This window comes from Parasteatoda tepidariorum, chromosome 11 (assembly GCF_982258835.1).
Source record: "Parasteatoda tepidariorum strain Cologne lab strain chromosome 11, Ptep-v5.0, whole genome shotgun sequence".
In the NCBI taxonomy this organism is placed as follows: domain Eukaryota; kingdom Metazoa; phylum Arthropoda; class Arachnida; order Araneae; family Theridiidae; genus Parasteatoda; species Parasteatoda tepidariorum.
The window spans coordinates 90,969,446-90,990,337 of record NC_141765.1 but is presented as its reverse complement, the minus strand read 5'-3'; the positions used below and the strand labels follow the sequence as shown (position 1 = coordinate 90,990,337).

General features: G+C 30.6%; 1 protein-coding gene and 1 long non-coding RNA gene across 2 annotated transcripts in view; both read right to left on the bottom strand.

Moving 5' to 3' along the window:
* The window catches only part of LOC147801881 (uncharacterized), a 287,387-nt gene that overhangs the window by 120,800 nt on the left and 145,695 nt on the right, over positions 1 to 20,892 (bottom strand). The window lies entirely within an intron of this gene.
* Positions 5,712 to 20,892, bottom strand: part of LOC107444575 (staphylococcal nuclease domain-containing protein 1) — a 65,263-nt gene continuing 50,082 nt past the window's right edge. Inside the window, exons 15-18 of the mRNA XM_043041169.3 lie at positions 17,535 to 17,728; positions 16,316 to 16,423; positions 11,799 to 12,050; positions 5,712 to 5,901 (exon numbers count right to left, since the gene is read on the bottom strand). Of these exons, the coding sequence (XP_042897103.1) occupies positions 5,845 to 5,901; positions 11,799 to 12,050; positions 16,316 to 16,423; positions 17,535 to 17,728 (611 nt within the window). The 3' untranslated portion in view covers positions 5,712 to 5,844. The remainder of the gene's footprint in view (positions 5,902 to 11,798; positions 12,051 to 16,315; positions 16,424 to 17,534; positions 17,729 to 20,892) is intronic.

Sequence of the window (20,892 nt, the reverse complement as noted above, 5' to 3'; positions counted from 1 at the left end):
ATAGTTTTAGTATAAATAAAAAAGTCGATATTTATAAAATTTTTAGATGGTGTTTGAATTATTACATTAATCGTGAATAACAATGGAGGACAATTTTTTCGTTTTCTGTTGCATGAGATTTTTTTTAACAGATATTAAATACCTTCATATCGCTGATTTCAAATATTCAATCGGTTTCTCTCTCGAATCTAGTTTTTTAAATTACATTTTTAGTCTATTTTTTGTCAAAGATACAAGTTTTAAAAACGTTATATATACGCCACTAGGGGCACTTTCCTATTATGAACTGTTTCTTCGTTTGCTTCCGAACATTTCATAAAATGTAAGCGTCCCTAGTCGCGTATGACATTCCGTTCCTACGCTATTTTAATCTTGATGATGCACCCTAACTCCCTTAGAAGTTTGTCACAACTTTTACGCTACCTTGAGTTGTAAAGTCAGTGTTTGCCTAAATGCAGCTACTTTAAATCCAAATTCAAGAATCATCCGTAAATGCGATAGAAGGAAAATTTCGTATCGCTGGAGCATATACCGATTAATTTCCACACATTTAAAAGCTTTTTTAACGGGTGATTTCTCGTTGCAATTTCGTCACTTATTTTCTAGCTTCCTCAACATGCGACATTTTCCCCTGAAGTCCACAGCACTGCCTTGAGCAATTTTTTAATCTACCACAAGAAAAAACGAGAAATGACCATTTGTATTAGATTTAGAGGAGCTGTAAAATAATTGTCGCATTTAGACTTGATTCTTCGAGGGACAATAATTGCGACATTTAGAAGTCTTAAATTCGACTACAGCCTTTCCAGAGTTAGGTGTCGATTACAGCAATCGTGTTGATGTTATCGTGATTACATGTAATCATGATTGCAAGCTAACAATATATACGATAACAAATAATTACGATTAGCTATTATAGACTAACAATAAATATAATATGCGACTACTGTACGAATTCTAGTACGATAGGACATACAATATATTAAAGTTAAAAAAAAACGAGCAAAATATATATATATATATATATATATATATATATATCCCTGAATAACTTTTGCTCAAATGATCGAATTTTCGCGTACTAGATGTTGATCCCAATGATTCCTGGGGGTGACCTAAAATGTGCTAATTATGTAGTGCTAACTATTAATTATGTTAAGAAATAGGACACAAAAACGTACTTTCTCTGAATAAACATATACTTTTTTTGCATGTTTGGATTCTTAATCTTCAAAATATAGGGAGTCCCCATAGTTTGGTCAGGAATGTAATCTTAAGTTCGGACCCCATAATGTTAATTTTCCTTTTTACGTTTTAAGTCACATTTTTAAAACTAATAAAGTAATTTAAAAAATTGCACCTACTCATAAAACCAGTTTACCCAAAGATAATTTCATGCAAAAAATAGTTTTTAATAATTATTTAATTCTGGATGAAAAAAAATTTAAATTACCATTGTACCATATTAATCTATGTATTTTTCTATTGCAAATTCTATAAAGTTTCAACAGTTTTTATTTAGCAGAAGCCGAGAAAAAATAAAAGTAATTTTTTTAAAAAAACTAGTTTGGCGACTATGAAGAAATATTTAAATGGGGCGATTAATATTTAAATGTAGATAACTTACGAGAAACTTTGCCTACGCAAGTCTAGCGCAAATTTCATTCATATTTTTTTTTCTCCAATAACCGATTTCTAATCCTTTATTTTTAAATTATAAAATACGTTTCTTTTTAGTCGTTTAAAAATGTATTCGCAATTTAATGAAGAGATTTGAAAAAAACAATTTCTTGAATAAAAAACATTATATTTAACGAATGTAGAGTTTCATAAAATCATGTTTCTGATAGAATGTGATAAATACTTCAGAAAAATACCATTAGACTCCTCGAACCCTAGATATTGCCAAAAACGGTCAAACACATCTGGGGGTTTGAATTTGGAAGTAGCAATATAGTTTGTTTGATTGTAGCAAAAACGCAGACGGGTTTGCAGACTCAACAAAATCTTGAGATATAATAGTTTTGAGAGTTTACCATAGAAAAATAAATCAAGCTTTACTAAATCAGGTGAGGATGAAGGCAATGGTTGTTGTTAATTTACGTCGCACTAGAGCTGCAAAATGGGCTATTGGCGACGGTCTGGGAAACATCCCGGAGGATGATCCGAAGACATGCCATCGCAATTTTTATCCTCTGCGGAAGGGATGGCACCCCCGCTTCGGTAGCCTGACGACCTGCGCGCGAAGTCGAGCACTTTACGGTAGCACAGTTTAACGAGGACCAATACCGCACACCCTCGGTCCCTACGCAGACTGATCCAAGTGGTCACCCACCCTCACACTGACCGCAGCCAGTGATGCTTGACTTCGGTGATCTGCTGGGAACCGTGTCTTAACGATCAGTCCACTGCGGGACTGAAGGCAATGGAACCAGTACATAATGCCAAACTAATCACTAGAACCGACGCCCGGTGGCTGAGCGGTAGCGCTGTCGTGCCACAGGTCCCTGGTTCGATCCTCGGGCTGGGCAAGGTTGACTCAGCCTTTCATCCCTTCAGTGGGTCGATAAATGAGTACCAAGCATGCTTGGGAACTAACACTGGGGATTCCGAGTTCGGCTGACCACCTAACCGGAACATCTGCTTCTGTACCCCAGAGCCCAAGGTCAAGAAAACTGAGATGGGCACAGTAGGCCTTGGCCCTCTATGGGCTGTCGCGCCGCTGAGTTTAGTTTAGTTTTAATCACTAGAACCAGAGGTACTTATGATTAATTCGGCACTTCTGCTAGATGGTGCTCAATTATCGACAGCAGAGGTGCTGATGAATGAACACCATCTGGCAGAAGACTACTTTTTTCGTCTTGTATTTCTATGCCAACTTTATGTGCTCTACCGCTCTTAAAAGTTTCTCGATGCATTTTTTAAACACCCTACATAAAAATTAGTTTGCTAGAGCAATTTTCATACCTTTCCTTCCTGATAAGCAAATCAATGAATCAACGAATTAGTTTATAACTGAATGCGTTTAGCAAAAACATCATCAAATCTATGAATCATTGACTGAATGAGTCAATAGTGAAGTGATAAACGAATGAATCAGTAGTGTAACAAATACATGAATGAGTGAATCAAAAGAAATCGATAACGCAAGTTTATATTTCAAACAAGCCAATTTCTGTTCAACATTTTGTGACTTCATTTTTTAATTAACTGTTTTGATTCGTTAAATTTATCGATTCGCTAAATAATAAAATCTTGGATTCCTTTAGTCATTTATTTATAGATCCGCTAATTTATCCAATATGGAGAATCATGGAATGTGCTTAATTTTTATGAATTTTATGAAATTTAATTAATTTTCATGAATTACCCCAAGTATAGTAAACGAAGTGAAATTATAGTTTAAGGTATCCGACTAAATTTAACGCAATTTTTTTTAAAAAAAGGTTTAGTTAAAATTTCATTTTATGTTTAGAAAGCAGGAGTCTTAAAATTATAAATATGAAGTAAAGTTTTTAAAATTTATTAAATATTTTTTCAAAATAATTTCAATTTGAGCTTAAAAAGTACAAATTTTTCATGTCACGCAAACAGCTCAACGCCAAATTGTAATGCGTAAATTTCAAATAATTTTTTTTCTTGGATCAATAATGCGATTACCTGTGTTTTGAACCAAAATCATAATATATTGCTTAATATTGAATTTTAAAAGAAAAATGTAAATATTCTTATTTAAAGTTCTCTAATATTCTTATATTTAATATTCTCATATTATTATTAATATTGTTATTAAATATTCTTATTTATTATTCTTATTAAAAATAACAAATTAACATTCAGACATGTTTTTTTTCTTCAAAATATTGCTATCACTATATAAAATTTCGAAGAATTTTTATTTATTAATTTTTTTTTTTTTGCAATACATGAAAGCATGAAGAAATTTTCTCCAAATCAACGTTCTTTAGAAAATGCATTTAAAATGTAAGAAAATGCCGAGAACAAAAAAAAAATTTTATAATTCGAAACTTAATTTCCGAAAAATGAATTTTAGTTGCTTTAAATATATAATTTATTCAAATAAAAAAAAAAAGGTTGGAATACTGAAAGCATAAGAAAAAAAGTTTTTTCAATCTATTTTAGGGAGTTAATTTCGGGTTTCGGAAATACATTCCCGATAACTTAATTTTGAAAAATCAGAGATCAAAAATTTAAGGCTAATTAACTAAAATTAAGTATGGATACTTTAAAAAAAATCAAAATTTTCATCAAAATTGCCGATTTTTATTCAGTTGGATATCTTAAGAAATCAGACAGTTTATTTTCCTACATTTTAAAACCTGGATAAAGTTTTAAAAACTGAACATTCCTTGATTTTTGAAATGAGTTGGTTTGAAAAATGTGCCAGAAATAATTTGAATGAAAACATTTCACATTTGTCTGACATTGTTTATTGTTTTAAAAATCTAAGATGATGCATTTCTACCCTTGATTTACTATGTTGCATTTTATAGAGCGTTGAACTATTCAGCTACATAGGAGGCTATATGGGGCTGTGGCTTGGCATATGTTTAGTTTCAATTTTTGATTTATGTGAATCATTTGTCAAAGTCTTATACTATTCTTATATGAAGAAAGGCTGAAAAAGATTCAAGACACCTATTAATCGAATGAAATTGGTTTAATTACTGCAGAAACTTATATATTTTAATATATAACCATTTGCTCATATTTTTCTTAACTTTGAATAATGTAATTTTACCATGATAGTGATAAGCTCTGTTTTTTGTCTATTGCTAAATTATTCGAAAACTAATTGTTCAAAATATTTGTTTAAACTTGAATAAATATTGATAAAAAAAAAACATTAATTTTCTGCCTCATATCATAATAAAATTTTGTATAAAAATTAGCAACTTAATTCATGCATCTAAATAAAAGTTTAATAAAAAGTAACTTAAGCTAATGATTTTTCTAGCAACATTAAGTATAAACACTGAATGCAGATAAAATATTCTATAATTTTTTTTTTTCCAATTTGATAACAAAATGTCCCATTTAGCACGATACATAAATTAAATATTTGGAAACATGATCAATTTGTTTTTTATGTATATTGTACTCTATATTTTTGGAATCAATTTACCATTCACGCATTGGTCCCGCAGTGGAATGATCATAAAAACACGGTTCCCAGTAGAACAAAGTCAAGGCTGCGGTCAATAAGCGGATAGCTGATCATCCTGTGAAGGAACACAGGCACGGAATAGCAGAAATAACTCAGGAAGCACGATAACGCATGAAACAGACAATGTAAAACCAGGATTCCACTATCTATGCAAAAGTGCATATAAATTGGAACCTCATACAAAATAAAATCCTGGCGATGGAAGTGGTAGGAAATGTAACTTCAAGCCTGATATTAAAAACATATAAATTTGAATATAAATAAAATATAGCATGTATCTGAAATAAAAAGTACATCTAAAAGAATATAAAAAGTTTAAAGGCACAAGATCTCCTTTTTTTTTTAAAGTTTTATTGTAAAACATAGATATTTTTACACTGTCAAATCATGGTTTTTTCCATGAATAAAGCACTGCCATCTTTTAATTTAAAATAACAGAATAAATTCATTTTTGGTAATTAAATTTTAAAAATCTTGAGTCCCTCAGTTTTTGTTTAAAAAAATTCAATAATGGTTCTTGTAATTCATTCATTTAACAATTTAATCAGAAATTCATTCATACAAATTACTCTGAAATATTTAGGCACAACGATCACAGTGATTATATCTGGACCATGTTCTTTTCTTGGACAGTACATTAGTGATGAAAAAACATTTCACCCAAATTCCTTTGCATCATCTTCTGTTATATCACCATAAACCCATAGATTAGCCTAAAAAATAACGAAAATGATAGAAGCAAATCACAAATTAAAATAATTAGTAAATTGAAGAGCCAAAACATAATGACCACCTATTCAATAATCAGGGTTGCCACTCAAATCTGGAAAAAAATTTCCCAGTATGTATACGCAGTATTATAAGAAACACACAAACAACACTTAGATTAGAAAAAAATTACTTCCCTAGTTTTAACACCTAGTTTCACTTGAGGTGAGTAATAATTCAACATTACTAAAAATAATACAGAAAAGAAACAATTTTTCTTACCCAAAGTTCATCAAGACAGGAATTATATTAACCAATCATGCTCACTTCCAATCACCTAATGCTCTAAATAAATTTCACACAAAATGAAGGTCTCAGGTGGAAAAAAAATAACATTCTTGCTATCTTGAAACAATTTATTGATTAACTTATTAACAAAAACTATTTTCAATTAAAATTAGCAATCCTTTTTTTTGCTCAATTCATGTATTTGAGCATCAATTTCTGCAACTTCCACAGATTTTTCAGATATCAGTTTCATTTTTTTCCTCGGCAACAATTTGATTTGTGTTACTGCCTTCCGCTTGTTGGACTCTTCTTCTTTAGCTCGATGCTTCTCTGCTTTTCTAAAGCTTGTTGGTACCTCCCTCGCGCTAATTTTGCATAATGAAGCAAATCTTTAGATAGTGGAACATTTAGGACCCCCCCCATAAAAATGTATGGCATCATAAACAGTCCTCAGTCCAACTAAGAACTCGTCTTTCAGATTCTCAACAAGCATATCCTTGTTTATGCTAAATCCACTCTCTACAGCAGCATTGCCATGCGACAATGTAAGAATTATTGTTGCGACTTCAAAAAGTTCAGAAAATTCACTGGACTTTAAAATATTCGAATAAAAATCATCTAATCGCATATCTTCATTAAATGAATTAAGTTCCTCTTTGTAAACACTTTTCAGTTTCTCCAGAAAAGTTTCAAACTGGAGTTCTGCACGTTCTGAACAGGCTGGGGAAATTTGTGCATTCGAAAAAAGAAGTTGAAGCAAACTAACCATTCGCTTTTCACACAATACCGGATTGCTCTTTAAAAGATGGGGGTTTAAACAGGATGCAGCTTTCAACACAGCAAAATTCTTAGACATACGTTCAAATATTTCTTTTGTAGTGCTCTTCACAAAAAAAAAGCATTCTACCAAAAAGTCTCTTTTTTCTGCTTCAGTAGCATCACTAGAATTTAAGTAACCTGTAGTTACTATTCCAATGTCAGTATTTTTTCTCAGCCGTAAATTCTTCGGATCATCAAGATCAATCAAAAATAAACTGTCAAATGATTTTCCTTCTTCAATTATGCTACTTTTGACAATATTTTTCATCAACTGTCTAACAAGAATGAAGACATTTTCATACAAAAAAGGCACCATTGGTTCAGAGGTCTGAAATTTTTTTAAGAAATGGCTGAAGAATATTTGAAATATAGGAAAAGAAGCTAATTTTAGCTAGAATCAATTTGTCCCGACAAGCACCTTTGATATTGTCACAAGTCATAGATCCAGGCATTTCTTTTTTACTGAACTCAATGTATTTTTTTACATAGCACGTTCACAAACATTAATATTTTCTACCCAGCGGATAGAACAAAACTTTAATGGAAATTCGGAAGAACCTGTTACTTCCAGAAAATTAGCAGGTCTTGCTGGACTATCTTTAAATATTCCATACATTGCTCTTAAAGTAACATCTACTTTCCACCCAGTAGATTTGTGTCCATACTGCAACGCTCCGTGGATTATGTGTAGTCCACAAGTACCCAGATTTAAAATTTTACAGTCATTTTCTGACAAAAGTTCTTCGTTGACGTGTTTTAAAAATTTTAAATTGACGCTTGGTCCATCCATGCTGATTTGTAAGAGTAACTAAGTCTAAACTTGATATAACTTCTTTAAAATTCTTAAAGAGTTCTTGAGCTGTAGTATGCCTTAAAAATACAGAATTGAAATATCTTGTGAAGACTATTAGTTGAATCACACCAATATCTTACTATAAGGTCCATTTGACATTTTTGCGAAATGCGGTTCAAAGCTTCATCAAAGCATATGACAAATTTTTTGTTCTTTAAAGATTTCAGAAGAGATTGTTGAAAAAATGGTGCTAATCCGAAACAGATAAGGTACGACATTTTTGTACGCCCCAACGTACACTTTTTGGCTATTTCACTATCAGCGAACATTAGTGAAAATAATTCCGCTACATCATTAAAAGCATTAAACAACGAATGCGATGCAACGAGTTTTAATGCCCATAACAGTTCAGCTTTAAATGATTGTTCATGAATTAAAAAGTTAGTTATTGGTTTATTTCCGGACACCAAATCTTTTGTTTTTGGACTTGAGGTATGCGCAACTTCCGTTTTTCCGTAATCCAAAATTGATGGCGTGTTTTCTGAATCGGCACTTCGTTTTGTATGATTTTTTGTCTTCTTATGACTGGTAAGCGCTTGTCTCCCTATATTACTTAGGCTTATTTTCTTATTGCACAGCAAGCAGTACGCAGCAAATGGATTTTTCGGAACTTCGGTAACCCATGCTGCAAAGTCGGGATTAATATTTTTATCCATCCAATCCATATTGAAAACGGACTTAGAGCAGCTCAATTTTAAAAGAAATCACTAACCAACTTTTATTGATAAAAAATACCAACAAAATATTCAACATGTAAACACACATGCGAGCGACCAAACAACAGCTACACCATTACGCAACAGCAGATGGAATGTTGCCACTTCCGCGAGCGCGAGTCCATATGCGCATTCGACGAGACGGAGAGACTCGTACTTGCGCATGCGCAATTTGTGAGTTTCTAGAGGAGAAAGAGCTACCTCCTCGAAATTGGACTGGCCTATGCAGAAGATGAGGGGAGTGACGATGGTAGAAATGGATGAGCTTCCGCGCACGGTTCAACGGATGTTATTTCGTTTTTGGAGCGAGCTACAGCTGCGATCGTTTCTTCTTATGATTGTTAAAGAGATTGGAATTTTTCAGCGAAAAAACTAAAAACTTCCCTGCGTTTTCCCAGTTTTTAAGGAAAAACGCGAAATTCCCTGCATTTTCCCTGTCTTTGCATTTGACTTTTAAATTCCCTGTATTTTCCCGGTTTTCCAGGTTCTCCCGGTGCCGTGGCAACCCTGAATAATGCCTCCTTTGGCCTGCAAAACAGCTGCAATTGCCTTGGCATGCATGCTACACGTTCTTGGTAGATAGCTGGAAACAGGTTGTACCAAATGTCTAAGCAGCAGTAGTCCTTCTGGAAGTTTCAATTTCCAGAGTAACATGAAAACGGCCCCAAAGCATAACACCACCATCGCCAGACTGAGTATGATACAAATGTATATGTACAGGTAGAGATAAACTGCTTGCCTGGAAGATGACATACCCTGACATGATCAATGTGAAATCCAGATTCCATCACCCAGGTCAGTTCAATTGAGAAATGAGGGGGTGGTCATAATGTTTTGACTCATCAGTACAAAAAAATATCTTTGAAATCTATAACTTCAATGATATACATAAAAAGCCATAATTTATGTGTCATAAAAAAAGATACTACACTGAAAACACTTAGTCAAACTTCAAACAAATCATTAGAACTAGAAGAAAAAATTCTTAAACTAGAGTTAGTTTCATGTATATCAATACTTTTTGTGAACTTACTTAAAATGTATCAAATTTAATTTTTAAGGAATTCTCAAATGCATAACAATATTTACCAATGTTTATTTTAAACAAAAATAATTATTAATTACTATTAAGTATTTTTACTAATAAGCTACAAAAAGAGCAAGAAACTGTTTACAGTAATGGAAATTATATCTTTTTCTTTAAAGTTATCAATTACTAAAAATCTCAGTAAAACTTTTTTTGCATTATTACATGAAAAACAATGCAACAAATGGGATTTGTAAATATATAAATATCAAGGGAAAAAGGGCAACATAAAAAAAGTTTTTCAGTGAGAGTAAAAATTTTAAGGCTACCAGTAAATTTTAAAAATAATACAGTCACTTAAATATTGCTGTGGCCACAAAGATTGTGATAATGTCTTCAACTTGCAAATTTTTCATGCATTTCTTTGAAGTTTTAGTATTCCTTGTGAAGATGGCAACGGATATATATTACTTGATTGAGATTAATTTATTAATAAATATGAATTGATTAAAGGTAGATAAGTTTTTTCTTTAACAGAAATGAGCAGCAATAAAGGTAGGACAAAGACTGAGCTGACAATTTTGAAAATTATGATAAAATGAATATCTGAAGAAGACACAAAGTTGTGTCCTTACATCTAGTGGAAAGTGCTCAACCAGTAAAATTATTCAAACTTCAGGTTTAAATGTTTGTCAGAAAATAATGTATTACAATAACAAAGTCTGTAAGGTACATTTATACAGCAAAATTGACTTAGCTTCAGTTGCTAAAGAGAGCAGTTGAACCAACAACGAAATGGATAAAGATAATTTTTCTGACTAAGAAAATAGAATTTTGGTTAGATCAATGTATTATTGGCATGTTTAAAGAAAAGAAATATTCTCCAAGTGCTAATTATAGTTGAGGCTCTGTGACGAAGGTCTTTTGCTTACAATCGTGGGGTTTTAATTGTGTTCATTAAAATGAAATGAATTCAGAATTTTATTAAATTTAAAATTACTTATTACACATTTATATATTATACAAATTCGTTTAATTTAAGTTTTGTAGAAATAGTTTTTGTCATAGATTCTAGTTCAAAAATTTTATCTGATACTTCTTTTCATAGGGTTTTACTTTGTTCCTATAAACAGATGCGTTACCAGTAGAACTGTTCTTGAATTCTGACGATTTTGAAGGTTAGCGTGGATCTTCTACTTAGGTACCTTATAATTCAACCCCCAAAAAAGCACTATCTCTTCCATGTGCAGTATCCCCTTGTCCACACTCTATTCTTTTCCTTTAGAATGCTTCACTATCCTCATGAGTATCATTCTAGGCAAAAGTTAGAATATATTAAAGAAAGAACCAACATGTTAATGAAAGGACATGCTTTATTCCCCTTGCCTGTAGCCCCCTCACACATCCCTAGTCTTTCTAAAATGCTCTACCCTCGATGCATGGTCTAATCCTGGATGATAAGAGAGCGACTATATGCTTTAAAAATTTTAACTGAAAAATCGTTCCTTTCAACTATAGTGATGCTAAAAAATTAAGGACTTATAAACACCTTGTACCAAAATTAATTACATTTAAGGGCCCTTATTTTCCAAAATAAAAATTAAGCAGTTTTTAAGAACTTTTAGGGACCGTGGGAACCCTGTTTATGGATTACTAAGTTCTCACAAATCAATAACATGGTTCTCTCTGACAGTTATTACAAAATGAAGATTGGTCATACTGAGAATAAACCTTCTTTCTGAGAACAAAATCGTTTTTTCTCTGAATCAACTGTTACTGTTCAGTTCTCAAAAAGAACTGCATCTACTCCCGATACTAAGTTCAATTTAAGTTCTTGATTTAACTTTTGTGTTTGATGTTTTGTTTTTGTATTTTGTATATTTCATCTCTTTCTGTATTTGTATTTTTATTTTCCTTTGATCCCTGTACAGCGTTAGGATAATGTCTGTATCGCCTGCTGCTTTGGAAATAAAAATTTAAAACTGTTATGAACCTAAGCCATTTTCCCCCATGGTCTTCAATTGTGCTTGCTACAGCTATAGATTACCTGTCTCAAAGACTGATAACGAAATTAATCAAGCCAACTTTTTCATTTTAAATGTTATAAGTTGATACTTTTGCTCTGTCAGCCACTACAAATATCCAATATACAAAACCAATAAAAATTATACAGCTTATAAGATTATAAAATGATCATACCCTATTTTTCTTTGCTGTTTCTTGAGCAGACAAATATTCACTTATAAGTTTGTAGAACTTTTTCTCAGGTCTTCTATCAACAAGAGCATATCCTTTTTCTACCAATTTTTTCCCAATGTCTTCTTTCTCATCAGTAGTTAAAAGAGTAACATGGGACAAGGAACCATTTTTATATTCAATATTTAACCTTAGGCTACTATGTTGAACAGTTTCGTCGAAAAATGCAGCTCTAGCATCACTTGCACTTTCAACCTAAAAGGCACATTTATTAAAAATCTTACAAAAAAAAGCTTGATCATCACTTTTAGAATACAAAAAATATTTTGCAATTTTTATTAAAAAAAGTTGTTTAGCTTAAAATATATACAAAAACATTCACTGCTACAATAGAACTGCAATTTAATGCGGATTGTGGAATTGGTCGAAATGCGTTAAAAAGGGTATTGGTATATCAGAGGCATGAAAATTCACACGTAAACTAAAAATTCAATTAAAGTGTAAATATTAAATTAAACTTTTTTAAAACTTATATACAAACTTAATTTTATTAAAATTAATAAAGAAAAGGTTATTCTTTTAGTGATGTCACCGGAATAGAATTAGATCCATTCGCATTATTAAATAATACACTTGATTTGATGATGATGTAGCGATCCCAATTTATTTCTATAGATGAATAATATGATCTTAATTGTTCGAATTGCACGGCTGCTGCTTTTTTAAATTTAACGTAAGGTAGCCAATATTATCTTCAACAAGGACCTTAAAGTCAGGATTCGGTCATTACTTTTTTGTATTCATTAAAGAAATCAAAGATATATTTTAAGAGAACCCATATTTTTACAACTATTATACCATATTTATACTTATCATTAGTTTTATTTCATTATTTTTTCTAATTTCAGATTGCAATTTAACTAATTTTATATCATTTTTAAACAGCTCTTCCAACTTCTCTCTTCGTCAATTTGTACATTTATAGATAGTAAAATATTTCAGTTTTAATTCCTTAAATGTTCTAAAACTGTTCTATAATAAATATCAATAGTTTCGGAAAATATAACCAGATAATTCAAAGATTTGAAGCCCGGGATCTATGAACTGATATCAAGTGGGCTAGAACTCTTGAGCGAGATTTGAATCAAGATCGAAATGATAAAATTAGAGTATTTTTTTCCGTAAAAAATTCATATAGCTTATAAAAATTATAATTTGTAACAGTAGTATATGAATGCAGATTTGTGCGCTAGAATTTGAGCCAGGATCAGCATTTATATATTATTTCTACTTTTGTGGTTATAATTTACTACTGTTCTTTTCAGAAAAAAACTTTATTTGAACATTCAACTCCAGTACATTGATCATTGCGCATTAAGCTTTTGTGCATTTAAAAATGTATTTTTCTTGTCAAGCAAATACATTTCCAATATTGTCATATTCAGCAAAAATAATTTTAGTCATCCACTCCTTTTTACATAGCCAGTCGCTTTTAAAAAGATGTTATTAGCAATGAAAAAACTCATTCACAGGTGACATAAATCATAACTCTACTATAAAATAACAGTTAATGTTCAGTTTTGTATGCAAGCAGTGCCCTCTGTGTAAGCAACGAGAACTAGTGAGTGTATTAACAACCTCAAAAGAGGCAAGTGTGTGAATTCAATGTGTGAAGCAAATAAAATAACAGTCCACTGCGTCAATATGTGTTTTGAGTCCTGTGCTTTTAAGAGAAATGACAGTTAATTTTAATCAAAATATAATTTAAAAATTTTTTTAAATCACGATAGAAGATCTATATAACATGATTCTATAAACAGCAATTCTCTATAAACCATACTGGTTTAGTGGATGTAAAAGAAATGAAAATTATAGTTTAAAAAAGTTAGTATTTAAGTAAGAACTATTAACTTTTTACATTATTTGCTGAGAGGTTAATTTCAACAGCTAAGCAAACCAAAATTGATTTTTTTTCTTTTTGTGATATTAGTTCTAATGCTCTGAAAAATTCCATTTTTTCCCTTATAAATTAAATTCAAAATTTTAAACATACTCAAAATTCTATATAACGCAAAGCCTAGTACTTCAAATTTGGTGTTATAAAGATCTTTAACTGTAATAGTATTTACATGAAATTTTATTCTACTCATTAACTTTAAGCCTTATAAAATAAATATTACAATAAATAGGCATAAATAAAATTATTTCCTACATTTAGCTCTATGTATCTGCTCAAACTAAAACTCCTTTGTTTTAAACCATAGGCATAGACGAGAGTTTTTTTTTTTTTCAAATCAACCTTATATTTTTTAAAGACTTTATTTACCTAATTATTCCTAGCACATACAAAGTGTTACATTATAACCATGTCTAATAGATATTTTTAGACACCTTTAAAAATCTATGGCTGAATCATTGTTGTCAAAAAGATGGATTAAATTAGTGGAAAATCAGTGTTTAAGGTAACAAGGTTGGATATACAAGAATTTATAAGGAACTATCTTTAAATTTCATCGTCCAACAAACTGGTTATACATTTATATAATCCTTATTTTGGTCTACTTAGTGATTGATCAGAAGAAAAAAATTTTAAAAATTTTTTTATCCTTCTTATGTAAATAATGATTTACAACTTCCAACGTGTGTAGTAGCTTACTTCCTATTTTCTGATAATAAAGTTTTAAATATACAATACAGAAGTCTATAAAGAACACAAAGTAAAAACTAATTACATTAAAAATTGAATTTTTTCCTTATGTATTAATTAAACAAAATATTTGTTCCTTGAAACTTATTCAAACATAAATGAGTTATTTATTTGAAAAAAATTTTAATGTGAAAGATTCCTCTTTCATAATAAAATAGAAAGACTAATTACACAGGCCTGCGATGAAAAAAATACAAGAGGTCTGATAGCTGAACTTTATGTATTTTTTGGTGCTAAAATGGAAAACAATAATGAAAATTTTCCATCATGTCACATTTTTCTAAAAATTCAATTTTGCTGGAATTTTTATGAACATTTACCATATTTTTTTCTTTTGTTTCTGAATTACTTCTCTTCTTGCCTGACCAACATTCTACTTTGGTTAAATCTACAAAAGAACACCTTTGACACCTTTCGGTCACCATATTTCTCGACCAATAGCGTCATGAAAATTCTTATCTTGGTTCGCTGACCTCTAATGAACACTAGCAAGGGTAATCGGGCGTCATTTTTTGGAAGTATTTTTAACGTTCTTCTCTGTATGTTTCGTGAAACATAGCTTCGAGTTCGAGATATTGTGAAAATTTCCCAGATGACTTTTGTTACATATGCGGCGAACATAGTGTTGTTAAAATTCGCACGAGGAGCATTACAGACTATGTAAGACATATTTATCTTGCGTATTTTTGGATGAGATTCTGAGATCAGGCCAAATCGTTGGCTCCTCATAAAGTCTGTGTACAGTGTCTAAAAGATATACGCTTATGGTTCCGAGGAAAGAAGACTCCCTTACGATTTGGAATTCCTATAACATGGAGGGAGCCTAAGAACCACTTGTTATTTTCGTTCCTGCAATGTTCGTGGGTATAACCAGAAAAATCGAAGTATCTTATCTTGATAACATTCCATCGACCAAACACCACGTTCCTCATGGAACTGATGTATTTGTGCCTCCAACTGAATTGCCAGTCATTTCTTCAGAGTCCTCAGACTCGGAGCATCCAGAAGTTCAAGGCTCATATATCAAATATAAGTCATCTGCAGCCGGTTTCCTCTTCCCTTCTCTCAGGTCAATCTTGTTTGAGTGAATTCCGTTCCAAATAGGATTTTAGTAAAAACATTTATATCGATTTTACAAAAAATCCTGACGTGATGGTGGAAAATGAAGGTCATTTTCAGAATCAGGGCATCAAATAACATATAAATTAACAATAACCTCTTGTATTTTTCAAAAACTTCAATTTCGCAGGCTTGTGTTATTTTTGAAGTATGACAGACAATTGAAAATAATAATAATAAACTGCTATTTTAATTGCTAAGTTATGAGTGTTATCTTTTCAAAATGTAGATTGTCACCTTATTGTCAGAGTTAAATTCTTACCATTTATACATTCAAGAAATATTTTTATGATTACATATTTAATTACATATTTAAAAATTAATAATCATATCTTGAAATAATCATTAACTGAATCGCACAAATTAAATAAGATTTTTCAAATAAATTTACATTTCAATAGTTTAAATTTTACTGAAATTCCTTGGAACATAAATTATTTTTCTTAACTTGCTGATTACAATACAATTATATAAAAAAAAATTGGTAAATCAGATAAAAACTTAGATCCTCAGCATATTTTTAAAACAGCTGTTTCATAAAATAAACAAGATAATATAATATCTATAAACTAAAAATGCATAAAAAGTACAAGTTTTAACATTTCAATGCCTAACAGTTTTTAGTTTTTTAGTCAAACAATAAATCTTGCTATTGTAATAATAATATGATTATTTTAAATATAGAATTAATTACATCTTTTGGAAGCTTCACAAATGCTAAAGCATACTCATGGGCACATGGTGGAAGAGATTTATATTTGGCAGGTAATGCAGCTAATTTTGCTGGAAGTAGGACTTCTTTCTATAAAAAAATTGAACAAAAATAATTTGAGCTATTGAAAATATTCAGCTAAACAGACAAGTTAGCAAATACATTAACACAGTGTTAGTCAAAAATATTACAGGCAATTAGCTTAAGACAACATACATAAGAAAGCTAGCTAACCAGTTTCTTTCTAGTCATGAGTTGGAGGGAAATAAAAAAACAACTTAGACCAAGAAACTTAGATTATTTTTGAAATGTACATACAACTGTGTTAATAATAATTTCCTCAATAGTAATTATTAGTATAGTTGGTGTTATGCAAAATGTTATACTTGATAAGTTTCAGTACTAACTGAGGAAGTCTTTCACACAAGCACCTTTAAGATCTGTTTATTTCTTTCATCAAATTGTTATCCAATTTGAACCAGTCAATGATTGATGAATGAACTTTGCACAAGTCAGCTGTTCAATCAACTCATTCAGCTAAGTTAGTGGTTCAGCACTAGTAACATTTATCAGACTAATAATGATGACTATAATAGTTAATTTAAAATAGAATTGCAGATGATTTACAAATAAAATATGAATACAAATGAATAAATAAGAGTGAGTCCGATGTTGCAGTCAACAGCTCTGCCATCTAGTACTGTGAGGTTACCACTAAAAGGTACATGAAAGATAATGTCAACAGTATGATTTGGTGAAAACATAAGGTAGATCTATTATCTTTAAATGTTTGAATTAAGAGGATTGAATGAAGAAATGCTGGCAATCTACAAACTGTTACAATTTGGATTGAAAAATAATAACAAACGTTGCATTTTTAATAAAAAAACAGTATCTTTAATTTTGAAATAAATTTCAAAAAATGTTAATCATAATTAGACTTATTATTTTAGTCTATAAATGGAACTAACTACAACAAAATATTTATCTCAATTAGGTAAACAAAATTCAATTTTAATTGCTTGGAAAAGAACAAAATATAGATATTTCTGTTGTGAATTCATAACAATTGTTAAGCCTGAGCAGTCATACTCAACAGTTAAAATAAACAAATTAAATAAGTAGTTTTCCCAATTCAAAATAAGGCTGCATTTTTTAAAGGAAATACCATATTTTTAGGAAGAAAAACATCAATACTTACATTTCCAAAATCGATGAAAGAAACTAAAACACCATCTTTAGCATTTTTAAGAATTCGAGCACGATACCACTGATTATCGGCAGAATATTTTGCGGCACATATATCATTCTTGGTAGGCACATAGTTACCAGGATATGGAGGACTGCTTTCGAATTCTTCCCTTAATTCATTCATTAGTTCATCTAACTTTGGACCTTATAAATAGTTTAAAACAATCATTTAAAAATAATTTTATAAAATCAAATACTATTTGCATATAAATGTGCATTAACAAAATAATTTCAAAACACATTTATAAAAGAATACCTTAAAATAAAGTTTCCAATACTATTAGTATATTTTAATTTTTAGTACAATGCATTGCTTTTACTTTTTTTTCCGTCTAACACCAGAAAAGGAATAAATTATGTAAGTCTAATTCATATTAAATTTTTTCAAAATATTCACAAGAACCCTTGAATAAAATAATAAATTTTTAAAAAAAATACTAATAATCATGTACATATTCATTTCATTCATCATTTCTATATTTGGGGATTCTATATTTTGTAATAATGGTCCCTGAATGGTTTTGAACATTAAACCAATATTACTTTCTATATAGAATGCTTGTAAGGTGAAGATATAGTGAAATATTGGGGGTCTATATTTTCTAATATTTGTCATAGAATGGCTCTGAAAAATGGATCAATATTATTTTCTATGTAGGACCCTTTTAGACTTACGATGTTGGGCAAACATTGGGATGTCTAGATTTTTTAATATCAGTCCTATAACAGCTTTTAATAATGGACAACGATTCATTTCTATCTGGGTCCCTTAAAGGCTTATAATGTTGTTAAAAAAATATTGTTACTTGATAGAAATGAATCTTGTTCCAATATTGAAAGCCTTTCTAGAACAGATATTAAAAAATCTAGATATTGGTATCTAGGTACATGTTCTTATAGTTCTTATTATCTTATTGAGCCAATTTTGAGCTCAACTAGGAAAATTTTTTGCTTGAGTAAGCTTTTATCTTTTGTTTGAGAAACTTAGGAAGAAAAAATAAAAAAAATGAGTCTAAATTTTCTTCTGTTCTCAGCTACAGTTTAATCATTCCAGACTGTGAGTTTGAAGAAACACACAGAACATTTAGTTTAAATAAGTATTTACACTCATTGTTATTAAAATTAGTCTATACTTTCTACATTAATAATAATAAATTTGAAAGAGTTCAGCTTCTTTCACTTTGCTCCTTTTATTTCAGACATTTTCTGACTTATTTTGAATTTCCTACATTAAGCTTAATTTAAATAAGATTCCCACTTTTTTCCTTTACAAATTAGTCAGGAAAATTCTAATTTTTTTTTTGTGACATTCACTTGTTAGCCCTTAGGATAATCAATTTATGTCTCACATGCACTTCAATCCTGATAATGCACCCAATATATTTAAAACTAAGTTATTTAAAAAGGCCTATTTCTGCCAATTTCCCCTAAAATCCATAAGGGTTTTAATCATCTTTTATCCTTTTCTACATATTTTTTTAAATTTCCATATCTTTAGTTCAGTGTTAATATGGCACACAGATTTAGAACTGGGGCAACTTTTGGACACGTTCAATTAATGAAGATTCCATCTTCTCCGATTTCGTAACAAAGATTTTTTTTTTCTGCAGTTATCTCTTGTTTTTTCAGCCCTTTCTAGGTGTTTAGTTTTTTTCAAATTCTGATATTTTTAAAGGTATAATATTATATGCAAAAATCATAATTTTTTGATGCGCTGGATTTGTGCTGATTCTATTGTATATCTGAGTGGTTTTTCAATATTTTTTTTCTTTTGCAGCTATCAATGACTTTTTTTCCAGTCATTTACACATGCACATGCTTTCTCAAGTTTTTATCATTTTAATATATGTCGTTGCAACATACAAATTTTGAATTCGATTTAACCCATTTTCCCGGGCTCAGATAGAAAAAATTATTCTATTGCAAATCCATGCCATTTTACAATTGTTTTTCAGCTATTCCACATGATTTTTCAAATTTCAATGTTATTACAACACAAATTTCGAATTTCTGTCATCTACTTTCAGTCGCTAAACTTGCGACCATTCCATCATAAATCCAGAACATTTTCTGATCGTTTTTGCACTGACTATTTTGTCAGTCATTTCTACATGTTTTTTTTTTTCTAATTCATGTTAATACAATATGCAAATATCCAATTTGAGTTATCACTTTTTGATGAGCCTGGTTTACAATGATTCCATCAAACATTCATGTCATTTTTTGACTGTTATTTATCATTATTTAACATTTACACATGATTTTTCAAATTTCTGTATCCTTAATATGTTATTAAGCGATGCAAATTTTGAATTTAAGTTACTACGGCTTGAAGTGCTTAAAAAGAGCAGCGTTTCATAAAAGAATGTTTCATGATTTTTAAATGGAGTGAATAGGAATTGCAATGTAAGATTTTCAAATTGCATGAAAAGGAATCGCAACTCGTAACTTTTAAATCAGTTGAGTTAAATACAAATATAAATTATTGATATTAAAATTGTGATATTAGCAGATTCCGGCGTGGTTTCTAATATTTATAATTACGAAAAATCAGCCTAACCAAAGAAATCAAACTAGAAGAAGAATCACATGTATGTAAGTGTCTAGTTAAAGAGATTTAGCATAAGTTTAAAAATTTCGTTGGATTATAAGTTTTTGATTCGTGGAAGTTCGCAAACCAATGGTCTTGAGATACGTGGAATTCTGCGATATTCACGGAAAAATCCCATGCACTGCTCAGTTCTTAGATCCATCCTTGGTTGAAAGAAAATCGGCATAAGGAGTCGAAAGGCGCTAAAATACTAAAAAATCAGAATATGTTGACCTAAAACATAGGTCGCCAAAGTGGTCTATATAGATCCCCAGGGGTCAATTTAACAAAAGTGGGGATCGATCTGAGCCAGGGGGTCTAATGGAGGTCGATCCAAATCGGAAAGTTCGATTGGGGGTCGAAGAAAAAACAGTTCTTAATACGCAAATCACACATACATAATTAAGTATGTGTAGTGATTCATCCCAGTACATGTAATGAGGTGGCGCTGCAAGCGCATATACCTTGTAAGTAAGCCCAACTATAACTTCCACTCACAACAGCTCTTGTACTACTATCTCCATCAGAATGTCAGAACATCTACTTTAACGGTCCTTTTCGTTCTGGACTCCCAGCAGCAGTTGTTTCTCGTTATGTTGTGAATCACCAATAAATGTTTTGTTAAACGTTTGGCTCATGTCATCTATTAACGATAAATATATATTATCGCATTATTTACCTTCACCTTAATGGTGACTTCCTGACATTCTTTTTTCGT